General features: G+C 39.4%; 1 protein-coding gene across 4 annotated transcripts in view; it reads left to right on the top strand.

Moving 5' to 3' along the window:
* The window catches only part of DLC1 (DLC1 Rho GTPase activating protein), a 236,988-nt gene that overhangs the window by 131,263 nt on the left and 93,131 nt on the right, over positions 1–12,594 (top strand). Inside the window, exon 1 of one of the 4 annotated variants that reach the window (XM_054823300.1) lies at positions 2,455–2,775. The exons of the other annotated variants lie outside the window; for them this stretch is intronic. Within the exon in view, the coding sequence (XP_054679275.1) occupies positions 2,661–2,775 (115 nt within the window). The 5' untranslated portion in view covers positions 2,455–2,660. Of the gene's footprint in view, positions 1–2,454; positions 2,776–12,594 lie in introns of those variants that run through there. 4 annotated transcript variants of the gene reach the window in all.

Here is a 12,594-nt window from a genome sequence, read left to right as displayed (position 1 = left end):
CACTTTTCTAAAATTAATGTCCTTTTATTTCCTATCCATATTTCTAGCCTATCTATACCTAATTGGTTTTCTGTCCATGGTCCATCAAAAATTTTCTGACATTTAATTAAATTCTTTACACCATCTTGCTTAGATTATCCATTTATATGTGTTATAACATCAGACAAGCAGATTCCTTTAGCCATCTTCTTCTGATTTGTTACGGTTTATCTTTACTCCTCCTTTGCCCTTTATTGGGTCATTCTGACATTTTTCAGCCCATTTCATTGAACTGGTTGCACCAACAGTTTTAAATATTTTGACCTGTGATATTTCTACATGTGTAACAGCACCCACAATAACTCTCAAAGAATTAAACCCCGGTCAACAATGTATATATTGCTCTTTTTATTTTTAAATTTTAAAAAGTTGGTTTCGCTGCTAAAATGAATAATGGTGGGTGTGTTTTTATTGACATTTTAGCCTGGATCAGGCGTATACTTTTGAAAAGGATCTCCCAGCACTGCCCTTTGGTTCATATCTCCAAGCAGTCTTGGAGCGTGTGAACTGAATGGCTTTCAGATGAAATTAAGCCAGAAGATGCACCCTGGTAGTGATCTCCAACCCCTGGTGTGGATTCATTCAGTTCATGAGACCTAGGTAGACCTAGTTCAAAGTAACCTCACCTCGAGATGTGTCAGAACCTCGGTACCATTTATTTTGCTGTAAAAATCCATTCTCTCTGGGCCGTGTTCTTGGTAATGTAGGCATAGCCCCTGGTGGTTAAAAATCTGCTGAGACTACCTTCTCCCCTGTTGCCTTCTGTTCTCCTCTGACAGTGGCACTCAACTGAAATACAGAGGTATACACATTCAGCTCCAGATTTAGGTATTGGTTACTGCATCCTCATTTAAAAATGAACCAGTGCTCTTCTGAGCTGGTCACTAATAGAAACAACAGCAGCTGTCACCTGAACAGGATGTACGTGTTTTCAAAGTTTCTGGGTAGAGAGATAGATTACACTCGGGTGATCGTGTCCACATTTGCCTATGTAAGCATTGCCACTTGCTCTGCAAGGAAGTTTTGCCATCGTCGACATCATCATCATCAAATGCATTTCAAGAGTGTGTAATTGTATTGAATTTCTATAGAGAGTTGGCTGCTTCTTTCTCAATTCGGCCTCAAAAAGTAGGAAGGGTGTAGTGAGGAAAGCAATTGCAAACTCTAGAGATCCCGTGCTGCTGGTGGTTTTGTTCAAAGATGTGCACAGGACATTAGCGTTCTATAAAGATAAAGGACAAAGGCCTAGATGGGATCTGCATTAAAGGGATGGTGAGCCAATCCTTCCCTCAGTTACACTGTCACAATTCCTGCAAATTTCTTCTCATTGTCAGAATGAGATCATGGTTTGTCTTAGAGGAAATGAGAACTAGAGAAAATGAAGGGAACTGAGAAGGCACTGGAAAAAAGTTACAAGTAAGAAAGTGTGAAATAATTTATCTAGCATAGAATGAAAAGAAAAACTGTTTTGTTCTTAGGAAGGAATGCAAAGGGAATGGAAAGCCACGGGCTCAAACTTGTGATTCTGTAATTTGATCTGTATGTGCCAACCTTGTGAGAAGTCCATTTTAATGATAACATATACTTCTCAAGAAAATAATGGTATCTGACTTTAATGGCTGTAGTTGCTGTAAAAATGAAGGACTCCACCTTGAATCAAAATGAAGATCTTATTCAACAGTTCTCGCTTTCCCTGACAAAGGGGATTAGTGTTTTAGGCCGGGATCTCTCAGCTCTTCATGCATTCCCATACAGAATATTAGGAAGGGAAAGAGAGTTTCAGCTACCCCTTTATTCCTTCCTCCCTCTCTCAGGGAAGCCACGGGACACAGTAACCCATTAAAAAGGTCAAAATAAGGAAGGTCAAATGGCTTCATTTACTGTGACTATTAATCTCAGTTACATGCATAAACTTTTTACATATGGGAACTTATCTTTCTGTTCAGCAAAGATGTGGAGGCCTAGTTCCCTCTCCCTTTTCCTTCTCTCCCCTTTTCCTCTCATTCTTGTATTTCCATCCCTTCATTACACTGCATTGGCATAAAGTACTACATACAGGGAACTCAGAATCAGGCCCTATTCTGTGCCACAGATAGTCTGATATGCAAGAAAAATATGGTAACAAAAGAAAATACCTGAACTGCAGATACTTAAAATTACTTTATCTCTTTTCTATTTCTTACCTTTTTCATGTCAAAACATGAAAGATTACCTGAAATATCAGTTAAGCAGGGAAATATTATCCTAATAAATGACCATGCAAGTATGTGCCCGGTAAGTTATTTGATTAAACAGGAAGCTAGAATCCTATAGATATCCACAAATAAAGCCCCAAATCTAAATGACTGTATCGTTAGCTCATTTGTAAACTGTTCCAGATGTAAGATTTTGGCAGCTTTCCAGTAGGCTGGCTGCAGTCTGAGCTTTCCTGCATCCGCAGTGAGAACTGCAATGCCTGACTCTTCAAGGAAAAGCTCCACAAGGCTGACGACAAATTATATAAAGTAACAACCTGCCTGGCTGGCAAAGAGAAATTCAGACAGATCCCCGGGCAAAGAATGCCCTTTTTCCTGGGGCCAAGCTACAGCCGTTTGACTCTGGATGTGTGATCGATCTGCATTATGCATCACCCTGTGAAAGCCCCTCTGAGAAGATCATTTAGTGATCATATCAGGGACTCCACTGCTAGAGCCTTGGATGTTATCTGGAAAAACACAAGAGACAGACGACTGGCAGGTGAGAAGGACATTGCATAAGCGTATTTTAAGATTTGTAAGGGACCTTAATCAATAATGGTAATTAGTGGTATCATTTGCATAATGTATTGATGTCGCCTCTAAGTATTTCTCCAGCTTTTTGTTTCTGTGTTATTTCAGTGCTATGCCTGCAGTGGGACTGTATGTGCTCATCTAACTAGATGAGATAAACATCAGCTAAAAGAAAAGGAGCAGTGAATTTTGGTGCAAACTCCTCAGACTGAAGTGTGCTGAAGCATTTTATTTTGCTGTTAGGTCAGACCCTGTGCTTTACTGCTGTGATGTGCTTCAGTGAGTTGCGTTACGGAGTGTTTTGCAGCCAAGGAGTGTGTCAGTTGGAATATCTGGGCTGTGCACTGCGCGATCACTGGTATTTCCTCTGGCAAGGATTTCAGTGCTGTGAGCTCCAAGTGAGTGTCAGGTATGCCAGAGCTAGGCTTCTGAGATATAAATTACCAAGCAACTATATGGTTACAGTTCACATTTTAATTTTGACTTGCAAAGACTCAAAAACCCGGGGCAAACCATAATAGAGGGCTGGAGGAGAAGAGAATTTAACTTGCTTTATTTTCCTCTTCTGTTATTGTCTGTCTGTTAGATTGAATGCTTCTCATTCACCCTGCTGGGGATGTTACTTTTATTATTGTGGCATTTAGAGGTTTCAGAAAAGGCAGCAGAAATGCACAATGGGTGTGACATGCCAGAGGGATCACTTTGGTTTGTTTGTATACTTACAGTGGGGGCAGTTTATCCCGGAGGGAGGGAAGGAGGGAGGAGAAATGCGAATAATGATAAGATCAAGGATGAGATGACCAAGAAGTAGACTGTATGGCTCACTAATGTAAATTGAACTTTTACATCATTCTCTTGCACTTATGTTTTGGAGAAATAAGAGCAGCTAAGTGCATAACCGATATTTGTGATGGCGCGCCGATTCCAAAACTGATTACATCAGGTAATCTGGCAGTGAATGACCATGGCCTATAAAGAAACACAGGGACAAAAACCTGCTTTAAATTAGAGCAACTCATAAAAATCTTGTTCTGTCCACTGTGTTAGTGGCCGGATAAATTCTGTGCCTGTTCCCACAGATGGCAAAGGACAGTGAGTTTCTTGGGCGGAGCACCTCAGCTTTACCACTGTTTTACAGTAAAACCTCGTGGTCACAAGAGATGGGGACATGACATCTACTTTAGTGCTCAGCAGTTAGTCACAAACAGGGCAGTGTTGTGAAAGTGCCGGACATTCACCTCTTTTCCACGGCAAATTGAACTGAGCAGGTTGTCCATTTCATTTCTCAAAAGTGTGTTAGAAAACTGGACTTTTTTGGTAGCTTAAAGACCACAGGGCATGGAGCAGCAGTCACAATGTGCATCCTGATGTTGGGACGTTGCTGAAACTCCACTGGAAGGAGCACCAAGAGGAAAGAAATTCTGAGTAAAAAGGCATGGATGTTACTTACACAAATCTAAAAAAGGGAAGCTGGTGGGGCCAAGTCAGCCTTTGTTTAATCTGTGTGTTGCCTGGTCAGCTGGACACTTGTTTACCCTGGCATTCATTTCCATTCCACCTGCTAGAGATGTTTACATGAATGCTTTGAAGTAAGGTTTTTAATTTATAGTTAAGCTCAGAATGGCATTTGCATCAACAGACTCCAAGTACCTCTGGCCTGCATCCACGCAAGACAACTATTACCAACTGTCTTCTATAAATTCTTTTTCCTCTCATCAGTTCACATAGGAAAGCATATAATGGCATGTAATTTATACCTTCTGTATGTGACCTACATATGAAAATATGCAGGTTTTATCAGAATACGAAAAGGCCCTGATAAACGTGTATATTTAACCTTGCATATGATTGTCAAATATTTGGGGGATAGACAACTGCTAATTATATTTCTTGAGACTCTGTCACATTCCTAGAAACGAGGAGTGAACGTGAACCCTTTAGCCTCTTTAGCTGTGCTGATAAGGGTCGGCATGTTTTTATTCTACTTGGCAGATAGTTATGAGCCATCACAGTTTTTATCAATACAAGGCTTAGATGTTAGAGGACCCTTAAAAGCAGTGACAGTTCCATTTTCCAGGCTGTGCTGGTGATGTAGGCTTGTCAGCCCGCTAGTATATTTGGGCTGCTGTCAGTCAGAAAGACAGAAAATTGTCAGGCTAAACCACCAATAAGCAGTGCAATGTGAAGTAGAGATACCAGGGTGTATTCCTGAAAATAACTCATGAATAACAAGAGATTCAGGAAGAGAAACAAAACAGCAACAAGTTGTGTTGCTGTTCTGTTTGTTCTCCGGAATATCAGCAGTTTAAACTGCTGACTGCCTAAAAATGGTAAAGAAGGGTCATGACACTGAAATAAGAAATCTACTTAGATCAGCAATTTGTGTTATCAGGACACACCTTTAAAAAAGCACACGATATTTGCAAAAGAAAGAAGAAAATGTGAAATATGCATTCTTTATGGCATGTTCAAGAAAAAGTAATCCAAAAAATGTTTTGCCTTTAAAAACAACCTGCTAGCCTGCACACAGAAATAGCAAATCATGCAATATAATCTGATATAACCATCGAACAGGCAGTACTGTCTACCTCCTATAAATAGCCTGGGAAAATATCATGGAAAATGTCTTTGCCATTAGATCATGTAGTCTTAATGACACAAAAGAAAGGTAGCATTAGTCTTGGACAAAAAGTATCAAAAGTATTTAAAATGCTATTAAAATTGCATGGAACTAAAAGATTGTAGCTGAAGCCGCTTTGATTTTGAGTGGGTGCAGTAAAGGGATGCAAATGAATACGGACTGTCGTCTCAGATCACCTCTGCGTGCTGTCCTACCCTGGCCACGATGGAGTGCTGCAGAGCGGCACCCTCATGTTGCCTCTGAACCCCAACACCAGAGCTCAATTACCGTGTGTTCTGTTTCATCATGTCAAAGAATGGCCTGTGATTCAGCCAGCTGGGGCCAAGCACGCTCCTAGAAATATGGCATATTATTATATCGTATTATGATATGTTATTATTATTGTGTAGACATGGTATATTGTATAAATATGGCATATATTTATACAATACCTGTCCTGAGGAGCAGGGAGTTGCAGCTCGGCATAGCCACATCATGGTCAAACCACTTTTGATGGCAGCACAGCTCATGGGTTTCCACTCAGCGTCTTTCCTCCTCAGTTTATGCAGAGTAAATCTAGATGCATGTTTATAGTCATGTCTGGTGATCTGAAAATGTGGAAAATGAATCACTGAATAAATCACTAAACACAGTGGAGGCAATTTCAATGACTAGGATATCAAAAATGCCCAGTAGAGACGGGACACAAGTTGAGGCAATGGAAGGAACAGCAAAGAATGAGAGGATGCAGTGAGACTCAAGTTGCTAGATTCCCTAAATCGGCGACATGAAAATTGTAAATTTTCCTGTAACTACATTCACAAGAAATAGAAACATTTCCTTGGGAATTCCCACTTTATTCCCCTTACTGATGTCAGGCCCCATCTTCAGCTGGGAAGGGAAGCACATTCTGGCTTCTTCAGTGGACAGACCCCCCCAATAGAGACCAGGATTTTATGTACAAGAAGGGCAGCAGTGCAGAGTGAGCTTCCCCAGAGCTTGCAAGCATCATTCACAGCTCTGAAACATACATATCCTCAAAACATTGCAGACACATTTCTCTTAGTGCCTCCACTGTTGACTGAATTATTTGCATGATAGACTGTAGATGACCTAGTGTAGCATTCATCTGCATTGCACTAAGTGCCCACCGTGGGACACGACTGAAAGATCCGGGCTTTTGCATTTTCACCTGTATTATTAGAAAACACATTCAGACACTGAGTACAACTGATTACTCCTATACCTCTTTTTTTTTAATGATGAAAAAGCTAAATTGTCTTCTGAAATATCTAGTATTATAGAAAAAAAAAAAAGAATATGTAGGTAGTCTAGGTTTGGAGAATTATTGCCAGTTTTGCTGCAGTGGCTTAGTGAAAGTCCGGGGGAAAACATTACTTATTTGGTATTTCTTTTCTATTTAAAATTATATTATCATTTGTTTACCTATTTACCATATATCATTTTGAATTATGTCATTTTTTTCTTAATTGAAGTTCAGTAAAACCTCTCAATATTTCATTCACCCAGAATTAAATTCATTTTATACCTTTTGGCCCACTAAAAATGTAGTGAGCTTTTGCCATCCTTGTTTTTCTTGGTTTTGTTTTCTGTTAATTGCAAAAGAAATGAAATATTACTCATTTGCAAAGATCTGTTACAGACCATTTCTCATTATTCCTGCTTTGCTAATGTTTGTATAATCTGGAAAGATTATGTATGTCCTTGTAAGTTACTGCTAAAGATGTAGCCACAGAGAAAATTCTGGGACTGCAGAAAAAGTAATTCCATCAAACAATTATTTTCTATTTAAATTCCTTTCAGAAGACTATCCATCAGCTTTTACTTGGTTTTCATGTGTTTAATAAAGGCTGGGTTCATTTTGAATCTACTTATGAAGACTTTCTATGCAGGCCCCTTTGAGTAGACCTTTTATTTTTTAATTTATGATGGTTAGCTAGAATTATATCATATTTAAGTTTTTCTTGCTACTGGCCCTATCAATGTTTGCATGACTTGCCTAGGATCACTGGGAGCATCTGAGACACACTTTCTGCTTTTGCTGATGGAAAATTTCTTCTTCACTGTCAGCATCCCTATATTTCCATTGGGTTTATAATTGCTGTTTTAACTTATACTTTCCCCACAACTCTGATGCCTTAAAACATGCCTTTTTATGGATTGCAAAATCTGTGACTATAGGATTTACTCATTTTTTAACAATTCCTAGCTATTGCTTATATGACCAGGCGTATATATGTGTGCGTGTGTGTGTGTGTGTATATATATATACACACACACACAGAGGAAGTAAAGGAAGTAAAGAAAGGAATTTTCATCCTTGGGAAATTTTTGAAGCCCCAGGTTAAGGTAAAGGGGTTTGCATTACATTTTACCTATCCCTAAATTTATACTTACGCAGAAGATAAATTACTGCTTTAAGTGTTTGCTTTGTTCTGAGATTGGAGAAATAGATTTACAGCGTGTGTAGGTGAAATAAGGTTTTAGAAAACTGATACATTGTGGAGCTTGAGACCACTTGATATATAGCTTCAGATACCTCATTGTTTGGCTATAACAGCATTTTTAGGAAATGACTAAGCCCTGATCTGGAGACAACCTCCCATAGATTTGATGCTTCATTCAGGCTGTTATATAAAACTTGAAAATAGCCACTTTTCATGAGGTAGAGAATGATCAAGGTATTGATTTGATATGTACTTGTAAATAGACTGTAATTTATGGAAAAGAAACAGGAAAATAGTAAACAGTTGTCTGATAACAAAAGAAACTATTTGTATAATAAAGCAGGTACAGCATATCCAGTGCATAATATAATTTCTTTTTGCTGAATGGTTAAATACCTTTATCGTGTTTAAGTTTCCTCCTTTTGAAAGTGCTCAAGAGCCTTGTTGTCATCCATGGAATGGCTAAACAAGCTTGTAGTATAACCATTTTTTTGAGAAAATATCAATTTCAATGATGTGATTTATAATTCTTCACATCTTTCAAATTCAGATATCAAATATAATCAGAAATAATACATTTCATACGCAGCATATGTTTGTCTATTTTTTGAAATTGTTGCCACCTCAAATTTCCAATAAGATATATAGAGTATTATATGCCTCTTTTAGCACTGTTGTTTTTATCATGGAATGACTGGAATTTATTTAAGGCAAAGTCCAGTGGTCAAAATCATCATTAAAATGGCATTTGGAATTAAATGCATCGTTAGGTTCTTATTCCATGTTCTCACTATCCATATGAAAGTGTAGAGAAGTGCCGGAAAGATTGTAGCTGCTCGTAGCATGATTCCAGCGTTGTTTATTTTCAGCTGCTGGAATGTCTTGTTTCCAACACCCTCGTGCTCCTGATTTGAAGTCTGACCCCAATAGAGGTTGGAGCACTCATAGGGAAAAGAAAGTGCGCATACTCTGTCACCTTGGGTATTTGTAATGGATATTTTCATGTGGCAAAACTAAATTACAGTGTTGGTGGGCTGGACAATCAGAAAGTTTTATTTATGACTTTCACATTTTCCTCCATTAGTGAAATTTAAAACATTTATTTCATGGAGCTCCACCATCATTTCTGTAATCAGGCTACAACAATGGCACTATTTTGTCCAAGTTTACAATAAGAAGTACACAGTATGCTAAGCATATTATAAAAGTGGTTGCTACAAAATCCTCATGCATTCAAGTTACAACAGCTGGAGGGGATTATGGAAATACACCCTTTTTTCAGCATTCTGTTTTTCCACAGTCGTCGTAGCCAGTTCTAGGACCACAGCAAACAGCCACCAACCCCACGTCCTGTCCTGTGCCTGGGATATTAGGGATGCATATAAGAGGAATTCAGTCCCAGGACACTTCAGCAATTAGGAATTTTTAGAAATAACTTTGCAGCTTTATTGGGGACTCCAAACTGATTCTTTATGAGCATGGGCCAAGGAGGGAGGGAGCACACCCAGAGCAGCCCGCAAAACATGTCTGAGAGGAACTGAGCAGTCATGTCGCTCCGCAAGCGGAGAATGAGCTCCCAGACGTGAAAAACATCGCCGTTCCATCAGGCAGCTTGGACGTGAGGGGAAGGAAAAAAACGATACACCTGGCAACCACCTGTTAGGAAACCAGCCTCATCATTTATACTTTTCAGCATGCAAGGCTTGTATGAGGTACACATTGTCAAACGGGGATTAAAAATGAGTGAGAAAGATGAAAATTATGGTCTGCTCTCTCTGGGCCTAGTTTCATAATTCATCATTGTGGAAATTGTTAAACTCTAGTCTTAAATGCTGGATGCTACAAGACGAGCAGCGTTGTGTCTCTGCTAGAAGCCTCTCCTTATGACAGACAACCAGGAGGCCTCATCTTCTCCTGCTCTTTGAACGTTCGTATGCACTTCCCAGAAGCGGGGGCTTCCGATTCCCAGACCCAGCTCCCCGGGCTGTATATTCTTTCGGCACCAAGCAGATATTTTGCACATCTGAAAGACCATTATATATTTGAAACATTCCTAAAAACTGCTGAAAGTGCTGAACTGCTTTGCGTCTGATTGCTTAGAAGGAGCCTTGCTCACAAAATATTTCAACTGCTACAGTTCTGCGAACATCTGGACATCTTCCTTACGTCAGAGGTGGATGATGAGATCCAGATGCTATGACTTACTGATGTTTTCATTAACTTCTTAGCAGTTTTGTCTTTGTTTTGTTTACCAACTGCAACTTCTTAACTCCAACTCGCATATGTGAATGTTACTGGGCAGAGCGGGGAGAAGAGCTGGAAAGGAGGGGGGCAGCCAGAGAAATGAAATTAGTGTTTGGCCTAGATCCAAAGTAACTGATTTCTCTTATTACAATGTGCTGTTCCAGGATGTGGAGCCTGTGGGAAGGTCAGCCCCAGATGATAGGAAACATTTCACCGAGCTGCTATTTTCAGTAAAAATGAGCTATATGATTTGCTAATTATGTTCTAATTTAAGAGTAAACATGTTAAGCTATGAAGACAACAGGAAATAAGGACATAAGATAATATCAATGGCAACCTCCTGAACTTTGCATTTACAATTATGCCTAAACCTAACTGCCATACAGAGATTATTTATCACTCTGAGGGAATGCCACTATTGCAGCAGACACAGGAGGGAGCCTAGTTATATTGTAGGCTACACATTAGGAACTAACTGAATGCTTCTTTTAAGGAAGATGTTGGCAATAAACGGAGTATGGGGACCAAAAAAAAAAAAAAAACCCCAAAAAAAAAAACCCAAACCAGATCCAAGCAGCTGTATAGTATCTCTGTGGCAATAGCAATAAATGTTTTATATGTTTGCTAATTTTATATGATAGAATTCAACTTACAAGAATTTCAACCATTTCCAAAGGCTAGTTCCTTCAGCTTTTTCCCACTGAAAATAGAATTAGTGCTGGCAGAACAGCTTCTCTTGCAATGCACATCTCATTAAGAGGCTGAGGTGGATTTTCAAAAACTGACTAAACTTGTATTTTGCATTTTATGTAGCTATGCAGTTAAATTTGGGGAGGGGGGTGAAAGAGAGAGAAATATCAGAGCACATGGATTGATTGATTGATACTATTATTCACTAAACGTTGCAGCATCCTTAATACTGTGTAAGAAACTGAGATTGAGAAAGTCCTGTTTTGAAAAAAATTATAATCTGTACAGCAACCACTATCAGTGCTCAGAGGGAGGAGATAAATTCAGAAGCCATATGAATATATTTATTACGTACTCCATAAAAATGCAGTGGTCACTCAGACCAGCACAGGCAGAGAATTTAACAGTCGTCTGAACTTCTTCCTGCAGTGCCACATTTACCAGCTTTCAGGGACCCAAGGAGGGCTGGAGCTCTGTAGAGGAATAGAGGAGAGAAAAAATGGTCCAAATTCTCCCAGCGCAGGAAGTACTGGGGTGCTGGGTACTGGGGCCTAGAGGTTGCTCACTGGTATCAGTATTTCCAGACTGTGAGAAGATCAGTTAGCAGTATAGTTTATTTTTGGAGCATGGATATGTTTGTCTGAGGTTGCTCGATGTGCACATATCTGTGTTGATCTTATACAGAGGCATCTAGTAGAAATAATAGGAATGTTTAGGCAGATTTAACTTCCAAAGGGCAAATCAAACATACAACAAAAGAATGAAAGAAATAAGAAATGGATAGCAGCTAGCCAGTCAGTTACTTGGACAGCAGAAAAAAATAGTGTAGCACAAGTGGGTAGTAAGATCTGAGAAGGAATTTTCAATGTAATGTATCAAAAAGCTGTGACCAAATGTGCATAGAGGTTGCAAGGTATGATTTTGTGATTTCATCCTACTTCTTCACTCCCCATCTCTCGTGTGATTTGACTTTAGTTGCATCTTTAATTTCCCATGTTCTCTTGTGTGATAATAGGATAGAGCCCATCCATGACTGTAGCTTTTGGATTATACTCTAATACAAATTAGAGTGGTTTATGTTTTGCAGTTTCTGGCAAATACGGATGAGAGTTTTGCGCGTTTCTCCTAGGGAACTTGCCCAACAGAAAGCCACTGCTGAAAAAGCATAGGGACTAAGGAAAATCTGCATTCAGCTTTTCTCTTGTGCTTTCAGTTTTTCAGGTCTCTGTAGTGAACCAATACAACTTCATTTGGCAGAGAGGTAAGACAGAACCAACACAAGACTATGTTCAGCTTTAGATTAATTGTCTCTTTCTCTCTGTTGATGCTCCAAAAGGCTTTCAGTCTCTATCAGGATTCTGAGAAGCTCACGTTCAAACTTCGCAGCATCCTTTCAGAGTTTCTGCCATGTTACTTTTGCTACTTGATGATGAAGCTCTATTTTGGCAGCCCCATCCTACAGTAGCAAAGTGTCTGCGACCCGAGCTGAAGTAACAACTGGCCTGCCCTGGTGAGCCACAGACAAGAAGGGTTTGGCACGTGCCTTTGCCTGTTGCTGCCAGTCACAGCAGAATATCTCAAGGCATTAAACTGGCTCTGAACCATAAGACTGAGGAAAATGGAAAATTGTGTTGTCTGGTGTATACTTTATATAACGTTAAATGTACGAGAGGCTCTTGTTTGCTTTTACTTGGTTGATCTGATATCCTTCAAGGCAGCCAAGTCCTTGAAATATATAAAATAAAGTTTTACTTTGAAAGGCTGG

Source organism: Grus americana, chromosome 4 (assembly GCF_028858705.1).
Source record: "Grus americana isolate bGruAme1 chromosome 4, bGruAme1.mat, whole genome shotgun sequence".
NCBI lineage: Eukaryota > Metazoa > Chordata > Aves > Gruiformes > Gruidae > Grus > Grus americana.
The sequence above is the reverse complement of the archived record's forward strand: the minus strand, read 5'-3'. Positions and strand labels throughout refer to the sequence as shown.